This window comes from Aspergillus versicolor (assembly GCF_001890125.1).
Source record: "Aspergillus versicolor CBS 583.65 unplaced genomic scaffold ASPVEscaffold_13, whole genome shotgun sequence".
Taxonomy (NCBI): domain Eukaryota; kingdom Fungi; phylum Ascomycota; class Eurotiomycetes; order Eurotiales; family Aspergillaceae; genus Aspergillus; species Aspergillus versicolor.
Window position 1 is genome coordinate 591,301 of NW_024467536.1, and position 23,584 is coordinate 614,884.

Consider the following 23,584-nt stretch of genomic DNA (forward strand, 5'->3'; position numbering starts at 1 on the left):
AGCAGGAGCAGCATGGACCAGGCATCGTTGCTATTATACGCAAAGAAAGGTGGCGGCGAGCGAAAGACCGCGGGACGCGACAGGTCCGCACAAGCCCAATACAGTTTATTATTCATGTAAAGATCTCTCTCACTATTTTTTCCACTCCAGAACTGCATCTGTTGCTGTCCAATGAGCGAGGAGAATATTCTTACAGCCTTGGCCTTCCGTATCTTTCAAGTGGCTCCAACGGCTTTAGTCTACTTTTGTGAAGAGCATGTTGCAAATCTTTGCATAATAAGTGAAGTTGTGCTAACAGACAACCCCTCACAGTCTCATCGAGAGGACACTCGGGATACGAGCAATTCGCACCATGGCTGGAGAGAGAGATCCTCTTCAAGCGAGTGGCCAGGTTTTACATCTGCGCAAGTTCAGGAGGAAAAAGTGAATTCGATTTTTTGATGTTTACGCGCACCTGCTTCACCGTATACGGTGGACAAGATGACAAGAGCTGTCGAGTCAGGGTGCCCCTCAGAATGGAACCACTTTAATCTGATTTTCTCGTGTTCATCCGCGGCCAATACAGATCAGAAGATGATTCGGAAGATGATTCGGAACTCAGAGGCCAGGATTTATACCAGGATACCAAAAGGACTGCAGTGACCAGCACCGCCGCTTGTTCCTGTCATGGCGTTTAATTCGAGTATATTCAGCTCTTTCGCTTTTCCCTGTCATTTTCGTGCCCTCATCGAAATGGTTCAGGCCCGGATGGACACTTCAAATCCCTGCTAGAGAAATATATATCCAACACTTACTATCAAGGCCTCGATATGTCGACAATTAATATACAAAATTCGTAAAAATTACATTATATATATTACTCCGTAGATCGTTTTAGATTCGAATATCTCAGAAAGCCCTCGCAGAGCACGTCCTTGATGTGCGCCTCGGGTATATACTCTTGAATATTCCAGTCGGACAGCCGCGAATAACGCCCGCCCGGACATACCAAGGTCAATCGGCATTCGACCTTTCGAATTCGAACACATCGGATTTGACAAACTCTGGTACTTCCAGTGGACTCGTGCATCCGATAGTTCCGAAGAGAATCGTCAAATGGAACGGACTGTGCCTTGGTGGGCATATCCAAGTAGCCAATAACAAGCAGCTGTGCACAAATACCAAGCGACCTTAATATATTTTCTGGATCCTGGCTGAAGCTGAAAACGCCAAATCTCACCAAGATCCTGCTTTCTGTCGTCTGACAGGAGCAGATTGCAGAAGCAACCGCATCTCCAATCCCAGTTAATCTATTCAGCTGTCATGTCCATACACAAGACAGGGGACCCTGGTCTCCGGCGTCACATCGTCGCCAATCTGTCTCCATCATCGACAATCTGCAGCTGTCAGCTGAACCAACACCCCGGGACAATAACCTCGGAAGTATTTTTCTTCAACTGGGATTGACCACCAAACACGAGGCTGGCGGACCTGTCAATTTGATGCAGGCGAATAGGAGATGAGGATTCGCAGAATCAGCAGTGCGACCTGTCAGAGTGGGATCGAGTCTCCATCTGAGACCCAGCTTTTTTGTCTTGTCTGGCCATTTCTAGGGAATTGGCACGCAAGAGATCGGCGATTTGGCCTCCACTTGAGCGATCGGAGTCTGCCTTCCTTTCCTTTGGGCCGTGGAAGCCCACGCCATGGAATCATGGAAGGGGTCGAAAATTGCCAAGAATTTGCTGCATCCCCCTTTTGGCCCCGATCTGTTTTCTTTTTAGCTGACGGAATATTCTTCCTTTGGTGCTGACCTTGACGCTTTTGCTCCTCCATCATCAGGTCATTTTTTGTTTTTGTTTTTTCTATACAGTTCACTCTTTTAATAGACCATTCACTCTTTTGGACACGCTCATTCCACTGCCACTCGTTCGGCATTATTTTCTATCGCTACTTAATAATCGCATTTATACCATAATAATATAATAAACGAGCCACCAAAATGCGTCTTCAATCTCTCTTGACCCTCGCATCCATCGCCCTGGGCAGTGCCAGCGCCAGCGATATAAACGACTACTCCTGCCGCAGCTCAAACAACAGCAACCCCATCGTCTTCCTGCATGGGCTCGGCGCAACCTTCTACGAAGACATCAACTTCATGCAAGGCTGGCTCCAGAAGCAAGGCTACTGCACCTACGCCGCAACCTACGGCGACTACACCGGTTTCCCCTTCGTCGGCGGCCTAAAGGCCATTGAGGAATCCGCGTCCGAGGTCGCCGCGTACATCAAGGAGGTCAAAGAGGAGACGGGCGCCGAGAAGGTTGATCTGGTCGGACACTCCGAGGGCGCGTTCCAGTCGTTGTATGTGCCGAAGTTTGAGGAGGGGATTTCGGAGATCGTTGAGCGGATTGTGGCGATTGCGCCGCCGACGAGGGGCACGACTTTTATTGGGCTCTTTAACCTGGCATATATCCTTGGTGATGCTTCGAGGGAGCTTATTGGGAAGGTGCTGAAGCTTGTTGGATGCCCGGCTTGTGATGACCTGGGGCCTGATGGGGACGCTGTGGATAGATTGAATGATGGGGAGCCCATTGTGCAGAAGGGAAATAAGCTGACTGTTATTGCGTCAAGGTATGATGAGATGGTGACGCCGACTTCAACATCGTTCGTGCATGAGGAGGGCGTGAATAATGTTTGGGTGCAGGATGCTTGTCCTGCAGACCCGGTCGGGCATATTGGGGAGGCGTATGATCTGAATGTCTGGAACTTGGTTAAGAATGCGCTGGATGATGAGCCGGATAGGGAGTTTTTCTGTGTGCTGGGATCCCCGGGGAAATAAATCTGGACATATATGTGTAAAGTATGGTCATAATCATTTCAATTCATGATAGTGTAATAGCTACGTATATCGCGACTGTTTGCAAAAGCATCAGGCTTCCGGTTTTTCGATATCAAGCGAGTCAGACCGAGAACTATCAGGTGGGACCTGCACGAGATTATGCCCGTCGCTGGAGGTGGTTAGTGATGGTTCTATATTTCCATTGATAAGGCTTACCCAAGCTTCTTGTTAGGAAGGAAAAGGGATAGGATAACGATTGGGACGGCAAATGCCAGGGCCGCAATGGTGATGTATCTGCAATTATTAGCAAGTGTCAACATGCATGATAGGGCTGGCACGTCACAAACCCCATGACATCGGAATACTGGAGACGGTAGGTTAGCAGATGCCCAGTTTGAATTTGGATATGACTTACTGCTTGATTAACGGCGGTGCGCTCATCGGTTCCCCAGTCCGGCAGACGATCAGTAATCGAGTTATACAGTGTAGCGAGCTGACCCTCGGCGGCACCGGGCCCAAGGTGTATCTCCAAGCGATCGCGGAGCTGATTTGTATAGATCGCCCCGGCTACAGCGGACCCGATTCCGTTTCCTAAGAACGTACCAAGCATTACGAGGGACGTGACTTGGGCTAATTCTGCGTGAGGAACTGATATCTGCGCTGCGACAATAATTATAGTTTCGATGATGCCGCTACCGATTCCCTGAACCAGCTGCACAATGAAGAGTTCCGCAATGGAGCTTTCATTTGTGCGCAGGCGAACCATCACCCCGTATCCGACCAACCGGATAACTGCGCCTGCAACGCCGATCCACTTGTAGGTACGATACCGATACATGAGAAGACCAGTTCCCATTCCCATCAGCGCCTGGGAGACTCCATTGGTGTAGGTGAGGAATTGTGCATCTCGGGGGGAGAAGTTGTGCGCAACCATAGACCACACAAAAAGGTAAGTGTGCGTCGCACCATATCCGATATTGTCAATGCAGCCGAGCAGAAAAGAGATGACAACAGACAGTGTTCGCAGATAACGCACCGGGACAACCGGATGGCGCGAAACGTACTTCTCATACGGGACAAGGGACACCAGAACCAGTGCACCTAGCACGATCAGAGCGTCGACCCAAGGTGTGGCCCATCGGCTGGACGCGGTAGCTGCGAGAGTAATTGGAATCAAGACCAGCGCAAAACCGCCGCTGAGGAGGAGTATGCCCCCAAGGTCAATCCGCGAGCAAAAGGTATACAAAGTGAGCTGCTCGTTGAGAATGAGGCCTTGGCGTCTGGCTCGCCGCTGAAAGACGAGGAGCGTGATGATGATGAAGCTCGCGCAAAACGGCATTAAAATACCGAACATACCAACTCCCCAGCGCCATCCAATTCCGCCGACTACGCTGTCAACGATAAAAGCAGATACCCACGGCGTGACCAAGAACGGTATATACAGAATGTTGTAAGCAAAGCCTCTCCAGCGCATTGAAGACAAATCTGACACAATTGTCGAGTTGAGGATGGCCATCCCAGCCTGGCCAATGGAGTAGAAGACATAGCCGCCGGCATAAGTGTTGAATGACTTTGACGAGGCACAGAGAATGTACGAGAGAATGTAGAACGTCAGGGTGATGATGTATGCTTCGCCTCGCCCGAGCACGTCTGACAATTTAGCGATAGGAGGCTTGAAGATAGCTGTGATAATGCTTGCCGCGGTGTTCAGGGTGGCCAACATCCCAAGTTGATGGAAATCGGAAGTCGCAAAGTTTCGATATGTACCAACCGTTGAGTTGTCCAGTTCACTGAATTGTTAGTACCGTTAGTCTGTTCGGAGAACAGGGAGCAAGGCGACTCACTAGATGACCATGACCATCGCCAGTCTGGACCTTGTTAGCAGGAGCAGATAAGAACTCTGGAGGCGATACATACCCGGCGTACATGATGTATTTGCCCGTCTTTCCCCCCACAGCCTCCACGGCCTTGATCTTGGTCACACCAGCGACCTCCGTAGTTTCATCATGGGGCATCTTCTCGTTGATTTCGAGATCCATCTCCTTCGCGGTGCACCGCGGCCAGGCCCTGTGAAATTCGGTCCTCATTTCCTTCCTGACAGACATGCCGTCGCTCGACAAGGAGCATGTGGAGCTCCCAGACCATACGTCATCCGGCATGAGAAAAAGGTCGTGCGATGCAACATGCGCACGATACGGGAAGCCAAATTAACAGTCGACTGTCGTAAATCCGTTCGTCTTCGAAAAAGAGATGAGAGGGGAAGAACGGATGGAGGCCGAGCAACTGGCGAATATTTGGAGGGCCACGATCGCCCTGAGTCAAGGAAAAGGCTGCGGGACCGGCACATCGCCTCGATCGCCGGCTCAGACTCCACCAACCAATTTGGTCAACCACCGTTGGCGCATCAGTCCGGCGCAAAAGTCGGCTGCTTTACTCCAAACAGCTCATGCCACCATCTTATTATTGTCCATGCCCCGGCGCCCGCAGAAATTAGGCCGCTTGCAACAGGATCGACGTTGGTAATTCGGTGAGGCACGCGCAGAGTCATTGAGGCGGTGCGAGCTGGGGAGGGAACCCCTCATTATACGCCCAATTGCACTGGGGTTGGCACGCTTGGCAATTCTTGTGAAGAATTATGCGTCTTAAACAATGTTTGCTTTGTTGGCTAGTCCTACCGATTAGACCTGGTGTTGATAGTAGTTCGTCTTATCTAGGAAGGTTTGCCTACGACCATGGAAACTGTCCGCCGCCGTCTCCGTTGTCTCGCTGTACCGGCCACATGATCCCTGAACTTTGGATGGAAATTTGAGACGCGAGTTTCGTATATAACAGTGACACAGGAGCTTGGCCTGTGGCGTTCGTCTCACGAAGCCCTCCTCCCTCGGCCACGTCTTCTCCACCGCCGTCCTCCCCGTGTCGTCATCGACACAGACCTGCTCGCGGCACATAACTGAGACACGCCCGTGTGAAAAGAAGTTGGGAAACCACTTTGCGATGCGTTTCGAACTTCCGGAAGGACTCCTTCCCAGAGTCGCTCACATCGTTCATAGTCTGTCACGAGCCGCGGCAGATTTGCCTCGAGCGAGCCCAGCATCGCGGCATATCTGCTTACTGGCTGGTTCGGCCGTTGACGGACAGTTTGGTATCTCCTCTCTGCGATATCGGGGTTGACGAAGTTGCGAATATTTGAACTCAACCAGACGCAGAAATCTGACCACGTCCGCCTGTTATTTGGGGACAGTCGAATCAACACCCATTTTGTCGCAATTCCTTCAGACAAATGCCGGCATGCCTCGACTATCTTGTTGTCGTTGAATGTATAGTAATGCGGCCACTCCGCGAAATGTGTCTCCAAGCGACGCATCAGGAGCAGGAACTCCTTTCGGTTGACGCCGTGGTATACTTTAGTCACCGGAAGCATGGGGGTGTGCTCAGGAAACATGAGCAACCCATCTTCTTCAGACAGTGTCAATTCCGAGTCTGACCGCTTTAATACCGGTTGTGTCTCGTTCGAAAGGAAGGACGGGGTAGCGACCGAGGAAATCCGTGGGTTCGCCAGCGGCACGGTGGATGGTATGAGAGATCGGTTGGGCGCTATGAGAATTGGCCAGAAACTGCTGTTCCTCTGCCAGCTGGTTCTGCAGCTCGACCAAGGCGCGTTCCTTGCGCAGTCTTATCAGTTCCTCCTCCGTCTGCCGGATCCTGAAATCAACATCGTCCACTTGGGGTGTGAGGACTTCCATTGTGCGCGCATTGCAAAGTAAACATCGAAAAACAAAAGGCAGGAAAGAGAAGGCAACGGAGTAAACAACAACACAAAAGCCTCCTGATATACAGAGTAAAATGGACGAAACGACACTCCTTTCTGAGATCTGTCAGATTGATCCTCCCTCCACGCGTCACGCGTCTGCTATTACAACCGTAGACAGTAGGCGGTGTATGCTCCATTGCGGCAGATCCCATCTATCTATTTGTGGTTAGACTGCTCCTCAACCAAGGATCGCACATTGAAAGAGGCCCCAGCTTTTTTCAATCCTCTACAGAGACTGAGTGCATGGATGCAAGGTTTCCCCTCATCTGACAAATATCCTCACGATGAGTGGTGCAGAGAGGATTACTTTTGGGATCATCCGTCGAGGACGTGCTACTGTTGGATGAGGATCAGTCAATTCGGCCACACTACTGCGCTAGTGACGGTTCGCGGCGGACTCCACTCAGATCAGAAGAGCATCACCCACCTCCTTGGACACCGACCCTTACCGAAACTCTCGATTGCCTGCCTCGATCCAATAGCGCTGCCTTCATCTGGTTGTCCTTCCCTATCTTGTCCTGTGACTGCATATGATTCCATTTTAATTCGTCGGTGCGACAGACTCGCAAACCGTGCGTGATCTTCAATCAGCACGGAGGAAAGATCTGGCTCTAGCCGCCCAATAGTTAATGCTCAGATAAGGTCCACAAATTGTCAAGACTTAAAAGATCCTGTCTCCCCCCGGCGCTCCGGTCGGCCTTGGTGCGGCGCATGTCTCTGCAACAAGACACAACCGACTGACGACATATGGAAGACCATAAACATCCCAGTCTTTCCAGCAGCCGGAATCCAAATGGCGATTCTCCACGGCGAGGCGGGCCCTCCCGCAGATATGCTGCCAGACCCGTCGTTTTGGTACTGACGGTTCTTGCGGGGCTATCGTGGTGGCTGCTCCCAGTGTCGATGGAACGAGAGACCAACCTATTGCCTGGCTTACCGGAGCCTCAATTTGCTTGGAATCAGGTCTGAGCGTCTGACCCTCGTTTCCTGACTGCAGGCTAAGCAGGCTAACCTGGAGTAGATTACACCGTCCGAAGCGCTAGAGTACCATGACTGCTTTGGTGGATTTCAATGCGCGCGTCTTGATGTCCCGATGGATTGGCATCGGTCAGACGGCCAGGGTGCCCGCGTGGCTATTGCTGTCACTCGGCTCCCGGCAAAGGTTCCTGTAACAGACCCTCGATACGGCGGGGCGATGGTGATCAACCCGGGTATGCTCCTAGTCCTGTTCCTGGAAACTTCATTCTAACCGACTCTAGGCGGTCCTGGTGGCTCGGGAGTTACTCAGGTCCTTCTCAGCGGTCACAACCTACAGACAATTGCGGATGCAAGCGTTCTGCCGACGTCAGATGTCGGAGATGACCCAAAGTACTATGACATTATCGGCTTCGATCCTCGCGGTGTCAACAACACCACACCAGGGTTTAGTTGCTTCCCTAATCTCTTCTCCCAAAAGAACTGGGAACTTCAAGTTGAGGCAGACGGGATGCTAGGCAGTTCGACAGTCTCGTTTATGCGAAACTGGCAGCGCGCCATTGCCCTCAACATTGGATGTTCGCAGGGTCTCTCGGCCTCATCTCCCGAAGGCGATATCCTGGGAGAGCATCTTAATACTCCTCCAGTGGCCCGTGATGTGCTTGAAATCGTTGAGCGACATGGCGAGTGGCGGGAGAAACAGGCCCAACGCCAATATAACAGCTGCCAGGGAGATGACTCTGACCAGTCTATGCTTACTCGAACGAAATGGCGCCGCGGACAAGAGAAGCTTATCTACTGGGGACGGTCCTACGGAACCGTCATTGGCGCAACATTTGCAGCCCTTTACCCAGACCGTGTTGAACGGATGGTGTTGGACGGCGTGGTTGATTCGGAGAAGTATTATACCGGCGTTGGCCCGGAGCCTATCGTGGATGCAGACAACGTATTTGATAAATTCACAGTTTACTGTGACACGATGGGAGAAGACTGTCCTTTCTATGTAGGAGGCGGCCCCGCCGCCATCAAGGAGGCTTACACGGACATAGAGAACGGCCTCTTCAATTCATCACTGGCAGTTCAGCCATCTACGACGCGCGGACCAGAGGTGGTGACATGGACGGACTTGAAGACCGTCCAGCGGATTTCTATATATCAGCCTTTGATTGCATTCCCGTATCTTGCAGGGACCGCCAGCGACCTCGTCAAAGGAGATGGTTCGGCGTTGGCTGACTTTAAACACGGTAGACGGGAACCCGTTTGCCCATCTGCCGAGTGTTTGATTTCTGGCCCCTGGTCGCCTGATTGCCAAGGGACTGGGCAGAATGAGATGTATGCTACGTCCGCCATTCTCTGCGGTGACGCGGAATATCTGCAGGGCGTGGATGAGGAGGCCTTCATCCAGCATTGGCGGAGCCTCCGCGAGATTAGCAGTACCTTTGGCAATTACTGGGCCCATACACATCTGAATTGTGTCGGGTGGAAGGTGAAGCCCAAGTGGAAGATGCCCGGTAGGTTGATTTGACGCATAACCTCGATGCACCACTGACCTTCTGCAGTTCCTGTCACGGGGAACACCTCTCACCCGATACTCTTTGTAAATAACATCCTCGACCCAATTACTCCCCTACAAAGGTAAGAATCAGACACTCACTCGAACCACCATTACTAATCCCAACAGTGCGAAGACGATGTCGGCGGCTTTTCCCGGGTCGATTTTACTCCGACAAGATTCGGAGGGGGTAAGTCATTTTGCGGTGGAGCCAAGCTCAGTACTAACTGTCGCAGCATTGCACACTCGCAGCACCCTCAATATGCATAGCCCAATCCATCCGCAACTATTTCCAGAAAGGCACGCTCCCAGAACCAGGAAAGGTCTGTGACGCAGATCTGAAACCGCTGCTCGGTGCACCGAACAAGATGGACGCCGAAGGCAAGACCCTCGACGAAATCGCCCTGGACAAGGCGCTGCTGGAAGAAGCGCTGCGACCCAGGACGCAATTCCCAATGTAGACACTCGTAGATCTAGATACACATTAGCCTGTTTACTCTTGAAATTAAGCAATGCATACTACAATATAGCCGCAAAGCCGAGTCTCTGTAAGCACCGCCAAAGCAGCGTCATACGCACTTACTAATGATGTGGGGTTACTAAGTTATAAGAACCAACCCCTCATTCCAACTCAAGCTGTAGTTATACAAACTCCAACCTCAGTTTTGAAGTCAAACAACATGTCCACCAAAACCCTAAACGGCTCATGCCTCTGCGGCAAAATCACATACGCGGTCGATCTACCAGCATCCGAGCCAAACCCCAAGGTCCTCGCCCCACCCATCCATCCATTAAACCCATAAGGAGTCAAAGACTAACAGGGATGTTATTGTTTTCGTTACAGGTCGTAGTCTGCCACTGCATCAGCTGCAAGAAATACACCGGCTCAGCCTTCTCCTCCAACATCATGCTCTCGCCCTCTATGCTCCGGTACACGAGCAGCACCAAGCCGAGCATATTCACCGACACTTCGGCAGACAGCGGGAACCCGCTCGCGCGCGCGCTCTGTAGCGAATGCGGCTCGCATTTCACGTCCTCGCCTAAGGATGCGCCCTGGACGGCGTTGAAGTGGGGGACGCTGGATGATGAGTCCAGGGCGCAGTGTTCGGAGTTGGGAGGGGAGATTTATTGTAAGAGGAGGGACGGATGGGTTGATTCGTTGGCTGGAGAGCGGGAGGGGTTTTTAAAGGCTGAGGGGATGAGCTAGATAATAAGATATATATGGGTGTTAGTTTCTGGCTGTGGTTTGAAAGCCCATGCCTGCCTACTACGATGACGGGGCTATCAGTCTGCCTTGGGCTGTAAAGTACCTTTAGGTTACGTATAAACAAAAGCATACTAGGTACCAAATCAGTCCTGTCATTATGCAATCTCCCTACCATATGAATAAAACCTATCCAGTCCCATCAACGCCTCATCCTTGCTACCTATCAACTAACAATTCCACCCAAATAGCCAACCGCCTCTTAAATTAGGCTACTCCAAATACTTGCCCCCCGTCTCCTCATGAATAACATCAAAAAGCGGCTTCGCACTGAAATACCCCGCCAAATTCGTTCCCACAGTCTTATACGTAAACGCCGCATCGGCATCATCGATTTTAACCGTCGTGCCTCCCCTGCCCGCCGCCGCGGCATCAGCCAGCAGCTGCGCGTGGCAGCATTTCTCCAACGACACGAACCAGAAGACCGTCTCCTCAATGGTCTGGCCGACAGTCAGTAGACCGTGGTTCTGGAGTAGGGCTGCTTTCTTGCTGCCTAGAGCAGAGGCGATGTTCCGTCCTTCTTCTTCGGCGAGCACGACGCCGTTGAATTGTTTGTAGAGGACGTGGTCCTATAACACATTAACAAGGACAACCAGGATGGGGAGAGAGGGGAGGAGAGAGGGGGNGGGTACATTATAAAAGGCACACGAGTCCTGCGTCGTGATATCCAATTCCCTACCGAGGGTACAGAATGAGCGGCCGTACAGAGAATGGCTATGCGCCGCACAGAGCACATCAGGTCTGGCGGAGTGAATAGCGGAATGGATCATGAATGCCGCTGCATTAAGCAATCTGCATGGGCCGCCGTCGATCACGGCGCCCGAGTGGTCGACCTGGATTAGATCGGAGGCCTTGATTTGGGAGAATGCGACGCCGAAGGGGTTTACCCAAAAGGTGGTTGGGTCGACGGGGTCGCGGAGGGTGATGTGGCCGGCGACGCCTGTATTGTTAGTTATCATTAACATGAACTATAAGGTTGGTGAAGGGGAGCAGGGAGGGGTACCCTCGTCATAGCCATTCTTGCCGAAGATGCGAAAGGCCGCGGCGAGACGGCCCTTGAGGTACTCGCGCTCTTTGAGCTTGTCGTCGAAGACCGGAGGGCGGGGGATGGGCATCTTGACTTTTGCGTTGGTGGCGCCAGCCTCTTGGCTGGAGACGTTGGGGGTGGTTAGGGCATCGGCGGCGGCGTCTGTGGCGGAGGGAGGCATGGTGGGCTAATGATGGACGGAGTATTGGTAATTGAAAGGAGGAGAAGAGAAGAGTGGGATTCTCTTCTTTTATTGCTGAGTCGAGCGGGGTTGATGATGCTGCACAACCGAGGTCGGATTGCGAATCAGAGCGAACATACTCCAACTGCTGGTTATGCAATGGTTACGCGTAGTCAATGCTCGGTGATGCAAGGGTGCTTATTGCATATTGGAGCTACACCGTATTCTGGTGATCTTAGTACAGCACCAGATGTTTCCAGAAGTTGAATGTTCGAAGATTACAGTATTATATAAATCTAGATGCAAATCTATCCATAACCCGCTTCGCTAGTAACAATCCCAAAACACGCTTGCAAAACAGATTCTACCCCAAACGCCATAAATAAACAAAGGAGAAGATCTAAAAGACAGGCTAGAAATTGAAAAGTCCACTCCTCCTCTTGCCAAACGGATAAACCACCAGGGCCGAAACAAACAATCCCACCGTAATCCCAATGGCAATCTGCACCATGCCGAAACCAAGACTCGCAATGGACGTGTCCTGGCTCGCGATATTCTCCGTCGTACCATTTTTTAGGTTCGCGCGTACCGAGTCAGCGTAGTTCAACCCGGCGATGAGCGAACCACTCGATGCAAGACCCGAGGGAACAAGGACGAAGATAGCGGGTAGAATGGCAGCAGCTGCATGACCGCGCCAGACACGACTGTAAAGGTTCCCCAGGAGTCCGATCGTGAAGGCACCAACAGTATTCGCGACCTCGGAGTTGGGACCCAGCTTGGTCGTGCTGAAGTAGTTTGTGATATATCCGCAGAGGGCGATGAAGATCATAACGGGCAACTGCTTCCACTTGGCCTGGTTGATGATAGCGACGAAGATGACGAAGAGGGGCACGAAGCAGAAGCGCTGGATATATTTGGAGCCGTAGATGTCGAGATTTGCGCACGATTTATCAGACGTTGCGCCGCCGTCGATCAGGCCGTAGATGGTTGTTCCGACGGTGACGCCGTAGCCGAGGAAGAGGGAGTAAATGATTGCGTAGACCATGCGGATGGAACCGGCGATGATCTGGTGGGATTGCAGTTCGAGGGAGGAGCAGAGGACCATGAAACCGGGGAGGATGAGGGCGATGGAGGACTGGGAGAGGGCAGAGAAGCAGAAGAGATGCTGGTTGCCGTTGGTGCCAGGGATGGAGCCAAAGGCGCGGGCGAGGAAGGAGGTCAGCACAGCGGCAGTGACTTCGAAGACGTTCGAGTAGAGGACGGATTTGGGTGCGAGGACGTGCTGCATGAGGCCGACGATAGAGCCCAGCAGGAAGATAATAGGCATGTCGATAGGCCGAGCATCAAAGGCAAAAGGCCCAACGGCGGCACTGGCAAAGCCATAGGCTGGGACCAGAAGCCATTTATTGAAGCGGGGCTTGCGCGACATAATCTGGTCGAGTTCAGAGATGGCTTCTTCAACGCCGATAAGGTCGTGGACGACGTTCTTGTACACGTTGTGCGTGTCTGCGAGACGACCCAGGTCGACGCCCTGAACAACACGAACGAGCTTGACTTCGGCAGTACGCGTGGTAGGATCGTCAAACGACATGATCATACACCCAGGCAGATACAGAAACTGACCCTCCACCTCCAGCACCCGCGCCGTCATCTTCATATACTCCTCCATGCGGTGCGTCGGAGCCCCATAACGCATCAACGCTCGACAGAGCTGCATAATATACCGCTGGCGCGCCAGAATCTCCGCAATATGCACCGTCACACGGATCTCATCCTCCAGCCTCGTCTTCCGATACGGCTTCCTCTTCCCTCGCTTCGGCGTCAAAAACGCATCCGGCGGCGCCGGCAGCGTCGTACTACTCAGATTCATCCCCGCCCCGACCAGCGAGGCCGTAGAATGCTGATTCTGATGATTCGACTTCTTATACCACTTCAGCTTCTCCTTCTTGGGCGTCGCAGCCCCCGAAGACACCGGCGACTCCGTATCGGACTCGGCATCGCTCACAGGCGCACTCGACGTCCCCGATCCCCCCTGCGACGCCTGCAGTCTCAACAGCTGCGCCAGAATCCCACCACCCCCAAACTTCCCACTCCCATACCATGACTCCGGCCTCAATGCCCCCTCAGGCGTACTCTGGCCGGACCGCGCATACGCCGACCGCGGCCGCCTCCGCCGCACAGGGTTCTGGGTCACACTGCGCACAAGCCGATGCGCCTCCGCGCTCGGAAGCGGCTGGGCCCCAGCCGGCTCCTCCAGCCCGCCCTTCTCTTCATCCTGCCGGGAGGGCTGATGATTCTGATGTTGTTGCAGGGCCTCATCGAAATCATCCGGCAGCAAGGACGCGCCCAGATCGCCGCCATCGTCAAATGTATCCCGGCCTAGGCGCTCGCTAAACAACACCGTGCGTTTCCGGAGGAGCTCGCCCGCGTGCCGGAAACGTTCGCGCACACTCGACGACACTGGTGCGGCGCGGCGCGGCGGTGTTACATCGGGTGTAATGCCTGCTTGCTGTCCGAGCTCGGCGACGGTGATGTCGTGGGACTGGGAGCCCTGGCGGGAGTCTGGGGGTGTGCGGGAGAGCAGGTCGGCGGCGGAAGCTTCGGAGACATTGGCGGAGATGTCTCGGTCGTTGTCGTAGTCTGCCATGGAGTGGTAGGAGCGGACGGAGTAGTCGGAGTCATTGCGTAGGATGGGAGGGCGCTGTGGTGGGCGGTCGTCTGCCTCGCGGAAGCTGCTGAAGGAGCGGAAGCGGACGCGGTTTCGGGGCTCTTCTATGCGGGCGCCGCTGGGGGGTTGGGCTTCTACAGTGGGTGCTGGTGCTGGTGCAGCTGGTTCTGCTGGTTCAGTTGCAGGTTCTCGCTCTGCAGCTGGGGCGTCGACGGGCCCGTCAGATGGCGTGCCATCGTTGAGCGGGACGCTCTCGAGGTCAGGGAATGGCTGGGTTGGTTCGTAGGTATGGCCCTCTGGAGCGGACATTGGAGCCAGCAGGGTAACGAAAGCGAATGTAAAACAGGCTGTACAGAGGAAGAATCAAAATGAAAGGCGTGAACGGTGGAGAGAGTTGGAGGGGCAGGACTTTAAACAGAGAGAGAGCGCAGCGTCTACAGGGAGTCTAGAAGGGCACGCAAACCACGGATGGGCCGGTGGGGATGACTGGCGGCAAAGCGATGACGAGCCAGAAAGAATCTAGAACGAAGATAAGGACAAGAGTCGGTCACAGGATGGACAGAGACTTTCAGAGTCGAGGCCTGGTGGGGAAGATAGAGGACGCGAAGCCATGATATCACGCCTTGACGATGGGCATCGAGTCGTGCTCAGACAGACTCTCAACTCAATGGAGTGGAGCACGCAATGAGGACGTGCCTGTGTCACAATGCATTCCGCCATGTGCGTCTTTCTTCCGCAGTTTCAGGATTTGTTTCTTTCTTGGTTTTTGCCTCAGTGGATCTCAAGCTTCTCGGAGTTTTTTATGTCGGCCAATCAGAGACTTCGTTTATCAAGGAGACTGAGACTGAGTCGAGATACACTCACAACCTTGGAAGTTGGACTCGCTCTCGATTCTCATCGTCAATAATAATAGTGCGCCCCTGCAGTTCGAGATTCCTGATTAGCCTAAATGGGCTGCTCATTCTCCGATCGACGAGGTCTGAGCTGAAGCTCCATCCTCCTTTTTGCCCAACTCGCGCCCAACCACGAGTCTATTGCTCCTGCAATTGCTTTTGTATCCCGTGTCAAGGAAGCTGCTTGAGCTGCTCGAGTGCTCGACCCCTATCTTGCCGCTCTGGGTCCGCCACTCCGTCCAGTCTGTCATGGACCTCACGGACCAAGACTTCCCCACTCGATCGTCATGATTGTCACTCCTGCCAACTCATCCGCGTCAGATGCTGACATTGGCGCCCAGATGAGCGGCAGAGATTGTCAGAGATTGTCTGGTCCCTGGCCTAACGCAATGTGATGGATGATGATATGCGGCGGCCCTGATATCAGCCAAGAGAGGCGTACATAATGCCAAGTTCCCAGCCATTCTTTGGTGTGATATTTTTGTTGCCGTGGATATCCGGATTCCGAAACGTCGTCGGAGAATGGTGGCGATCGTGATCCTCAGGAGATATTCTTAGAAGTCGATTCTGATATAAGGTTGTTGTTCCGACTTTACTACGTACTACTATAAGCACATCCTGCTTAAGCCGACTGTGCCGACCGAGAAGGGAAATGTTATCCTTCAGATGGTGTGCTAACAAGCCCTCCAGTTGCCGACATCCGCTGCGTCCGGCTTGCCTTTGCATTATCACTGAGCCTCCCACTCGAACTCGGCCCTCAATCTGTCCTCCAGTAGAATCCCGTAGAACCCGTCCAGTCCGCATTTCAGCTGCAGGCTCAGACCTGTTTCAATCTTGCTATCAAACATGGAAGACCCAGTTAGACCACAGTATTCACCGCGTGACAGTGTCCTTCCAAGTTACAGGTCACCGGCTGTGCTGCTGGACGTTATCACATATTCCGGCTTGTCGCCGCTGTGGATATCTCGTGCAAATCCCACGCAATGCTCAAAAACCGGCTTGACCACAATCACATTGGCTGCAGATTAGATGATGCGAATTTATTTCGCGCTTCCAGCGGATATCTAGGTCAAGATTTCATAACATGTTTTGGTATGCCGTCTTTGTTGATCTTGTTGGATATGTGGATGCAAGTCGTCTCAGTAGGCCAGCCACCCTTTGTTGGAAGGCTCGTTGATTCTTATTCGGCACCGTAAAATTAACGGAAATAACAATAAACAAATATAGCATTATTCAGGCAAAAAGTCTATATCAATCTTAGTAGAAGCGAACAAGAATGAAAAATGAACAAGGTCGATGTGGTCATGGTCGAAAAGCAAGACCATGATTAGCCCGGGCAGATATACTTTGATCTTTGTAGACTGCTTATGGGTGGTAAGCTTATTTGCCAAACCACACAGGATGCTGTTACAGTTACACAGACTCAGCCAAGGCTGCAGTTCTCGCTGAAGCGTAGCATTGCCGTATTCGCGTATGCGTATTTGGTAAATATACGACAATTGAAATCCTAACGGGCATAACATCATAGATATAAATGCGTTCGCAACTGTTATACCTCAATTACCTATCTCGTAAGAATCAACAGACCAAGCTGTTCAGGTATACACAATCCAAGCAGCAGCAGGAATATTCGTCCTCTTCTCGCAACTGCTTTCCATCAATAGCAGCTCTCAAAATCGCGAGAACGGTGCTTCATCCCGGAATTTATATAAATGCAACTGCAATTTTGCAGGAGAATGTAAAGGATGCAAAGAACAGGTCCACTGTGAAGAGGCACATTCAGGCCAGGGGACTGTGAGAGTACATCGCAGCGAGCTAAGCCTTGGGCGCTCGGTGTTCGGCTCGTGGGCTATATCCAGGGAACTGATAGGATCTGATCAGCCATGAGGTATTGGTGTATGTGTTTGACTCGGCGGCGATGTTTTTGCGATGGTTGTGTTGAATATGCTCCACCCGGCTATGGTGGGATGCTGGGACGAATGTTTCGTCGAATCGCATTATGTCTTCGTACTGCTGCCTCTCGCACCGAGTTTCTGTCATATCATCAGCTATGTTTTTAAAGCATATAATCAGGACACAACTCACATTTTTTGTTGGGGCATTTGGAGAGGAATTTCTAGGTCGACTGAGCTCGAGATTGGCAGTGCAGCAGCATACGAGAGCCGCGATAGCTTCAAACAGACATTCCATCTTCCTAGTATTTAGCTGACAGTATTCTTCATCATTGAAAATAAAAAGAAAGGGCCAGTATTAGCTCTTTAATAGTCTGGCTTCAATGACGTAGCCAGGAACTAGTTATCTTATCCACCGAGAAGGCTTAGACGTGGCAGTGATATTCAAAAACTGGGTCTTTTGCAGTCGAATTTTAACCCGATAAACAGCATCGCTACCAAACCTTTTAAAGACAAAAAATAATAGAAGCAGACAAGACCAGCTGCCATTTAAACACCGAAACACAAACTAACACAAAAAAAAAAAAAAGGACTAAGCCCAAATATCCGCATACGGATCCCAAGAACTATCCTGATGCCACTCATACTCCATATAATCACTAATCACCGACGCATTCTGCTGCCCATAAAACTCCGCAATAAAGGCAAGGGTCGCATCAATCCCCGCCGAAATCCCCGACGACGACCAGACATTCCCATCAACGACCCAGCGCGCCTCCCGCACCCACGTCGTATTCGGCCCGTTACCGATAACAGAGTCCCAGGATGCTTTATTCGTAGTTGCGCGTTTCCCGTCGAGGACGCCGGTGCGCGCGACCAGCGTCGAGCCCGTGCAGATTGTTATCAGGTACTGTAGCTTTGGGTAGGTGATTTTGATGTAGTCGAGGAGAGGGCCGAGGACTGAGTCCGGGGCGCGCGTGCCTAGGCCGCCTGGGACGATGAGGACGTCGAGGTCTGGGGCTGTCTCGAGGGTGTGAGTTGGGTTTATGGTGGGGAAGAAGGAGGCGTTGAAGGGGTTCATGGCGGGTGTGTAGGGCGCTGTTGTGACGGGGTCGAGGGATTGGGAGATCAACGAGAGGGAGATGTTGTCGTGGCGCCGGGCGACCCAGGAGAGGGCTTCGAGGGGCCCGAAGACGTCGAGGATTTCGAAGCCGCGGAAGAGGAGCATACCGTAGTTCTTGGGGGCTATTGTGTTGGTGGGCTGGGCGAGGATGGGCTGGGAGAGGGCCAGGAGCCCTCTACCTAGGGCATTCAGGCTGGGGAGTTTCATGGTGGATGGAATGTTAGTGAGGAAGAATACAGGAGTCTGAGTATTAAATATTCCACTTAACATGGTCATTTCAACAGCTATAAAGGGGTCTTTGTTACGCGCCGACGAAGGAGCTGCCAAGCACCACTGAGCACATTTGCGCCCATTGACCGTTTCAGATGTCAGCTTGAATAGTATTCTAGCAAATAACTCGGCCCCTTCATTTATCCAGTATATTGAATTCCTGATTTTGCGCTTTGCCGGCTATAGTTGAGACAGTGCAGTGTGAAGCTAAGGAACAACGCATTAAGAGTGGAAACAGCGTATATTGTTCTATCCATCGTGACAAGCTCCATCATGCGATATTCCAGACTGCCGCATATACCGACCCAACACCGTCTCTCCAGCGACAATTCCCACAATCACCGCAAAGAAGACTCCTGTATTGAATGTCATGACCGCGAGCATTCTGTTTATTTAGCCCATGTTCCAGCCACCAGTAGCCAAAGTGTAGAGTCTCACAGAATATATCCAATAAACGCTCTCGCCCCTTCCAGCAGCGCCAGACCGCCATCTCGCCAGCTCCATGGTGAACTTGGTGTCCACTGGGGAAGACGTTCGAGGAAGTAGTTCTGTATTCGACGGCAGGTGTGGGATTGGGGTTTATTCTCAGACACAAGTCCACTGTGCTCCTCGGGTATCTGGAAATGCTCCTCAGCATCATTGATGGCGGTATACCGTGGTAGCGGACTGAGCCGCGCCTTTGGGATGGTTCGGCGACGGGGCCGAGGCGCAGGGAGAATTGAAACCGAGAAAGTGGACGGATGACTCTCGAGCTGGAATCGAAGGGCAGCGAGAAAGCGATTAAAGAAGGCGAGGGCGAAGAGGAAGAGTAGAGTGAAAATGTATGCGGGAATAGAGGTTGTTGTCCAGGCGCTGAAGAAGAGGGTGACTGTAGTGCTGCTGGTGAAAGTAGCAGGCATGCTCATGTCCATGTTCACGTCCATGGTCGGATTCGTCAATTCTGAAGGAAAAGGTGGTGATATTAATGCTGTGAATACTGGAAAACATGCGATGCTTATGCGCGCAAATGTGCTCAGCTGCTCAACTAGTGTGTGTGAACATACATCGGCCATGCAGCCACCAACTACTTACAGACATGGACGGACCTTGGGAGTTAATATTCTATTCCCTCTACACCACCTCATTGATGGGGCTAGGAAATTCCAAAAGCATTGCCTTACTGTCATGCCGTGAATCCTTTCCCGCAGAGTCCAGATGATCCCCCGCAAGGTTCGACTTCTCCCCGAATACCAGCGTTACAAAGTCCAATCGCTCTTGTCACTGCGGTCCAGCGCCTCTTGATCGTAGAATTGTATCCGTGGACAGTTATCAAAGCCCCAAGACCAAGTGGCGCCAGGTGATGGACAATCGAATTGGTGGATTAGTATAAATGTATATATGGTACGAGTACTACCGGTGCAGTACCTTTATGATTGGATAGTAACTAGCGACCCCCTGGTGTAATTTGTTCGCCGGCCATGCTTTCCATTACAAACAACTACAAAGTCCAGTCGTCTTTGGTAGGATTCTTCAGCACCTCCTGGTATGTTCGCGGACATTTAGCAAGGTCCCATATGAGCCACTGGGCATCAAAATATACCCAACTAAGCTTAGGCACAGGGATCTCCGAACGGAGATTAGGAATGTCCTTGCCCGCGCCTTGGAGGCGCCCACGCTAAGCAACCTGGAGTCCCTGTCTCTTATTCTGGAGGAGGACACGCCTGCAAACCACGACTATCAAACTGCCTGGAAGGAGGATCCCAACTATCCAAATGGAGACAACCTGGGTCGCGCCCTGTGTAGACTCGCGCAGACTTCGCTTCGAGATCTCTCTATTATCGGCCTCGTATCTCCTGTCCTATGGGGAGTCGACCCGACTCATCCAGACCGGGAGGCTAAGACATTCCCGTATTTGGAGCAGCTATCAGTCAGGTTTGCGCTCCACACCTATGACGGACGCTGGTATTATACCGGATGCCAGAGCATGGATGACAATGAGGACGCAGGCGACGAAGAGAACCACGAAGATGGAGATGGTATGGAGGACGATCTACAGAGGCCATTACACGGGCAAACCGACCCAGACTCGGACTTCGGCTCTTTCTCTTCAGATGGTACGGAATACACTAGTCAGGTTAACTGGGAACGCGAGAAATACCTCGACGGCGAATATCCGTGCAATATATGGCGCACGGAGCCAGATCCCAAGATGTTCGACCCTCTGATTCAGGGGTTTGTATCAGCGACACACCGTATGCCTAGACTGCAGGTTGCCGAGATCGTGACCGATGGTCCCGAAAATGGTGAAGTTGGCAATGCGATTACATATGCGGCGCCTGGTGCTAAGCTTCAATCGGAGGATTGGGTAGAAGAAGTGGCCAACTTGTCGAATCCACGGTGGATTGTCGCTCTTGGGTTTAGTTCTCCTTGGATGCTACCGGACCCAATCCCTGGCTTGATGGAGAAACAGCTTGGTGCTGATGGGCAGCTGATTATAAAACGGACCTACTATTTGTGATATAGATGGAATACTACGTTTCGGTCTGAAAAGAAAAATTGGCCATATTGCTCTCCCTCTAACCATATAAACATTGCTCCCTTTCCAATTCTGAGCAAGTAGACCCCAAAATACCAGAAATATACTTAACCATTACGCTTCTGCCCCCGAATACCTGGGCTACTAACCGATTAATTTCCGAGACTGACTGCTTGTAGGCTTGACTTCAGAGACGCTAATATCGGACCTTGGGGCTGTGCAGGCCACTCTACTCAGTCAATGTAACCTGTTATAGACTATGTTCAATTAGTTCGAGGCTAAGCTTGTATTAGCTTGATATAGTCGGTCATGAGTCACACCAACGGGGTAGAAATAGTGTAAGCAGGTATTTAAATGCCTTCTACATCCTGTCTAATGATACAACCTCTTTACAGCCGACGACCACAATGACCCGCGAACCAAATCCCAACAGCGACCACCCCCCGGACGCCCCCGTGTACCCAACCCAGCCTGTCTCTGTTATCCTTCCCAACCCATCAGACCTCAAGCCAATTTACACAGAGAACCTCATCCTCCGCCCATTCAACCTAGACTCCGAGACAGCGGTAAACTCCGACGCAGCAAAGCTCTTCCTCTTCCGCTCAAAACCCGATGTCGCGGCCTGGCTGTACTTTTCCTCTTCCAGAAAGTAAAAAAGGACATCAATCGACTAACAACAACCAGCCGCTTCAAAACTCCAGACACCACCATTTACGAAACAATCTCCTGGATGAAAGCCAAAATATTCAGCACACCGGATGCCAGCGGCGCCGTAAATAGCCGGCATTTCTTCTTCAGCATCGTGCCCAAATCCTCACCGGATACCATCATCGGCTCGGTGGGGGTTAACTCACTCTACCCTGCTCCATCCGTTGGGTATGCGCTGCATCCGGACTTCTGGGGGAAGGGGTATGCGACGGAGGCTGTGAGAGGTGTTGTTGAGGCGTGGTGGGGATTACCCAGGGTTCCTGTTGAAGATAGTGAGAACGGAAACTGGGAAGAGAGGATATTTGCCGCAACACAGCGGGAGAATATTGGGAGTTACAAGGTGCTCAGTAAAGTAGGGTTCGAGGTGTATGAGTTTACGGAGTACGAGGGGAAGAATATTGCTTTTATGTGTCTTAGTAGGAAGGGTTCCTAGCGTTGTAGTCTCGATATAGACTGCGAGTAGGTATCTATGGACATACCGCTATGGCTGCCTGTCAATTATAGACCGAATAGGAAAGAAGCTCTAAGTGGGAAACCTTGCCATAAGGAAGGAGCGACTGTGGCAGAGAAGGTCGTTCCTGCAGTTATTGGGCAGTCTGAAAATGGCAGGACCGAAGTTCTGTCTTGTCGTAGAGTGGACACCGCTATATTTCAGTCTTGACTGGATATGTGGAATGGTAGAAAGAATATACGCGGCTGTCTACATAATATCGCAAGTACCGGCCTCTACAGGGAGTCTAATAACCATACTGCAGCTCGTCGTCTGAAGGGTAGAGATAGAATACTACGTACATGAGGTTAAATCACCGACCACACTCCCAGTCTGGCTCGGAGAATAATCTTCCAGGATAACCAATGAACAGCCAAGAAGCCACCTGCTCGTTGGCATACAGACAGCTATCGGGGTATTCTGATAATTGGCAGATAGAATAGATACGGGGTTAAATGGTCAGACTCAGAAAGAGAAAGAGATGCAGTGGATAGCGTGTCAACAATGGCGGTCCTCCACGGTCGCCAACAAGTTCCACAATTCGCTATGTTGAGAACTCGTCAGCTACAATAGTTTATCAGTATCATACTCTGGAAGCAAATCGTAGTCGCACTCCAGAAAGCTTCTGGATATAGTCACTACCGTCATCTTGGCCATTTCCTCCGAAATGTAAATCCCACCCTTGTTCTGTTCCCAGGTGATAGCGTCGATTATGGCATCACTGCTGTCCCCGTCGATCGGCTTTATAAACAATACGTAGTGTGGAATGCCTGTCCAGCTTCGAGCAAAGTGTACAGAAATGGTGCCATTCTGGTCCGGAGGTGAGACCGCGACGCGCCACCTGTCATCCATACCTCGCGGTTTATAACCGGCAGTGAGCTTCTGAAAGTCGCTGTTGCTAATGCTTAGACCCCACGGTGCTGTAGCAGGTTTTTGCATTTCTGGATCCTTTCTGGTGTTTCTTTTCAAGGGAAGCTCCATTACACTCTATAGTGTTCTGATCTGTAATTGTGAGCATGCTTTTATCTGGCTGTAGTTGTGGGTTGACACGTACTGTAAAGTTGTAGGGTATAGAAAAAAGTTATTCGAATAATTGAAATAACTTAAATCGAAAACACATTACGCAAATTATTGTGTTGAGCCTGCAGAAGGCTATGTACGGTGGATATATATATCGAGCTACTCCAGAAAATGATGTAATTAAGCGGGATAAGCCAGAAATTTAGGCTACAACTTTGCAGGTCTACCGGAAGCCATCTTCTGGGCCTTGATACTGAACAAGGGGAAACTGTCATAGTCTTTGGATCAATCCTTACAGGAACGGGGCAGTGTCTGGGGGCGAACACTGACCATATTCAGTCGGCAACATCGCTACTTTCTAGTCGGTGGCTGAGTGACTG

General features: G+C 51.6%; 15 protein-coding genes across 15 annotated transcripts; 6 read left to right on the top strand and 9 right to left on the bottom strand.

Moving 5' to 3' along the window:
* Window positions 1-1,279: 1,279 nt before the first annotated feature.
* ASPVEDRAFT_369898 (uncharacterized protein) lies at window positions 1,280-2,005 on the bottom strand. The gene has a single exon (XM_040811351.1). It carries the CDS (start codon window positions 1,912-1,914, stop codon window positions 1,531-1,533), a length of 384 nt encoding a protein of 127 aa, XP_040673324.1. The 5' UTR covers window positions 1,915-2,005; the 3' UTR covers window positions 1,280-1,530.
* Window positions 1,885-3,008, top strand: ASPVEDRAFT_370452 (esterase/lipase family protein). The gene has a single exon (XM_040811371.1). The coding sequence runs from the start codon at window positions 1,979-1,981 to the stop codon at window positions 2,813-2,815; it is 837 nt and encodes a 278-aa protein (XP_040673325.1). The 5' UTR covers window positions 1,885-1,978; the 3' UTR covers window positions 2,816-3,008.
* ASPVEDRAFT_370275 (putative siderochrome-iron transporter) lies at window positions 2,949-5,212 on the bottom strand. Its single transcript, XM_040811363.1, has 5 exons — window positions 4,733-5,212; window positions 4,660-4,683; window positions 3,231-4,605; window positions 3,032-3,179; window positions 2,949-2,984 (listed from the first exon to the last, which is right to left on the bottom strand). Exons 1-4 carry the CDS (start codon window positions 4,972-4,974, stop codon window positions 3,129-3,131), a joined length of 1,692 nt encoding a protein of 563 aa, XP_040673326.1. The 5' UTR covers window positions 4,975-5,212; the 3' UTR covers window positions 2,949-2,984; window positions 3,032-3,128.
* Window positions 5,213-5,483: 271 nt separating this feature from the next.
* Window positions 5,484-6,565, bottom strand: ASPVEDRAFT_370750 (uncharacterized protein). Its single transcript, XM_040811380.1, has 2 exons — window positions 5,544-6,565; window positions 5,484-5,486 (listed from the first exon to the last, which is right to left on the bottom strand). The coding sequence occupies exon 1, from the start codon at window positions 6,255-6,257 to the stop codon at window positions 5,679-5,681; it is 579 nt and encodes a 192-aa protein (XP_040673327.1). The 5' UTR covers window positions 6,258-6,565; the 3' UTR covers window positions 5,484-5,486; window positions 5,544-5,678.
* Window positions 6,566-7,373: 808 nt separating this feature from the next.
* Window positions 7,374-9,614, top strand: ASPVEDRAFT_142666 (putative proteinase; the record flags this gene model as incomplete). The annotated part of the gene is made up of 6 exons (XM_040807857.1): window positions 7,374-7,589; window positions 7,648-7,837; window positions 7,886-9,112; window positions 9,161-9,236; window positions 9,283-9,343; window positions 9,390-9,614. 6 exons carry the CDS (start codon window positions 7,374-7,376, stop codon window positions 9,612-9,614), a joined length of 1,995 nt encoding a protein of 664 aa, XP_040673328.1.
* Window positions 9,615-9,696: 82 nt separating this feature from the next.
* On the top strand, window positions 9,697-10,510 carry ASPVEDRAFT_369815 (GFA family protein). Its single transcript, XM_040811345.1, has 3 exons — window positions 9,697-9,701; window positions 9,758-9,920; window positions 9,998-10,510. Exons 2-3 carry the CDS (start codon window positions 9,834-9,836, stop codon window positions 10,358-10,360), a joined length of 450 nt encoding a protein of 149 aa, XP_040673329.1. The 5' UTR covers window positions 9,697-9,701; window positions 9,758-9,833; the 3' UTR covers window positions 10,361-10,510.
* Window positions 10,224-11,573, bottom strand: ASPVEDRAFT_46860 (class II aldolase/adducin family protein). Its single transcript, XM_040813654.1, has 3 exons — window positions 11,421-11,573; window positions 11,050-11,357; window positions 10,224-10,986 (listed from the first exon to the last, which is right to left on the bottom strand). The coding sequence occupies exons 1-3, from the start codon at window positions 11,530-11,532 to the stop codon at window positions 10,630-10,632; spliced, it is 777 nt and encodes a 258-aa protein (XP_040673330.1). The 5' UTR covers window positions 11,533-11,573; the 3' UTR covers window positions 10,224-10,629.
* Window positions 11,574-11,806: 233 nt separating this feature from the next.
* ASPVEDRAFT_65894 (threonine/serine exporter family protein) lies at window positions 11,807-14,602 on the bottom strand (the record flags this gene model as incomplete). The annotated part of the gene is made up of 2 exons (XM_040815843.1): window positions 11,807-14,392; window positions 14,432-14,602. 2 exons carry the CDS (start codon window positions 14,600-14,602, stop codon window positions 12,038-12,040), a joined length of 2,526 nt encoding a protein of 841 aa, XP_040673331.1. The 3' UTR covers window positions 11,807-12,037.
* Window positions 14,603-14,655: 53 nt separating this feature from the next.
* On the top strand, window positions 14,656-15,717 carry ASPVEDRAFT_370587 (uncharacterized protein). The gene has a single exon (XM_040811374.1). The coding sequence runs from the start codon at window positions 14,978-14,980 to the stop codon at window positions 15,512-15,514; it is 537 nt and encodes a 178-aa protein (XP_040673332.1). The 5' UTR covers window positions 14,656-14,977; the 3' UTR covers window positions 15,515-15,717.
* A 1,140-nt stretch (window positions 15,718-16,857) lies between these two features.
* Window positions 16,858-17,523, bottom strand: ASPVEDRAFT_369714 (uncharacterized protein). Its single transcript, XM_040811341.1, has one exon. It carries the CDS (start codon window positions 17,374-17,376, stop codon window positions 17,002-17,004), a length of 375 nt encoding a protein of 124 aa, XP_040673333.1. The 5' UTR covers window positions 17,377-17,523; the 3' UTR covers window positions 16,858-17,001.
* A 153-nt stretch (window positions 17,524-17,676) lies between these two features.
* ASPVEDRAFT_97524 (DJ-1/PfpI family protein) lies at window positions 17,677-18,321 on the bottom strand (the record flags this gene model as incomplete). Its single annotated transcript, XM_040818783.1, has 1 exon — window positions 17,677-18,321. A coding segment is annotated over one exon (645 nt), but the record flags the coding sequence as incomplete, so codon positions are not given.
* A 399-nt stretch (window positions 18,322-18,720) lies between these two features.
* On the bottom strand, window positions 18,721-19,394 carry crmD (putative copper transporter crmD; the record flags this gene model as incomplete). The annotated part of the gene is made up of 2 exons (XM_040818424.1): window positions 18,721-18,856; window positions 18,910-19,394. The coding sequence occupies 2 exons, from the start codon at window positions 19,392-19,394 to the stop codon at window positions 18,721-18,723; spliced, it is 621 nt and encodes a 206-aa protein (XP_040673335.1).
* Window positions 19,395-19,928: 534 nt separating this feature from the next.
* ASPVEDRAFT_33782 (uncharacterized protein) lies at window positions 19,929-20,968 on the top strand (the record flags this gene model as incomplete). Its single annotated transcript, XM_040810781.1, has 2 exons — window positions 19,929-19,993; window positions 20,014-20,968. 2 exons carry the CDS (start codon window positions 19,929-19,931, stop codon window positions 20,966-20,968), a joined length of 1,020 nt encoding a protein of 339 aa, XP_040673336.1.
* A 425-nt stretch (window positions 20,969-21,393) lies between these two features.
* ASPVEDRAFT_88815 (GNAT family N-acetyltransferase) lies at window positions 21,394-22,127 on the top strand (the record flags this gene model as incomplete). Its single annotated transcript, XM_040818425.1, has 2 exons — window positions 21,394-21,614; window positions 21,671-22,127. The coding sequence occupies 2 exons, from the start codon at window positions 21,394-21,396 to the stop codon at window positions 22,125-22,127; spliced, it is 678 nt and encodes a 225-aa protein (XP_040673337.1).
* Window positions 22,128-22,449: 322 nt separating this feature from the next.
* Window positions 22,450-23,300, bottom strand: ASPVEDRAFT_155399 (uncharacterized protein). Its single transcript, XM_040808458.1, has 2 exons — window positions 23,239-23,300; window positions 22,450-23,186 (listed from the first exon to the last, which is right to left on the bottom strand). Exon 2 carries the CDS (start codon window positions 23,163-23,165, stop codon window positions 22,749-22,751), a length of 417 nt encoding a protein of 138 aa, XP_040673338.1. The 5' UTR covers window positions 23,166-23,186; window positions 23,239-23,300; the 3' UTR covers window positions 22,450-22,748.
* Window positions 23,301-23,584: the final 284 nt, after the last annotated feature.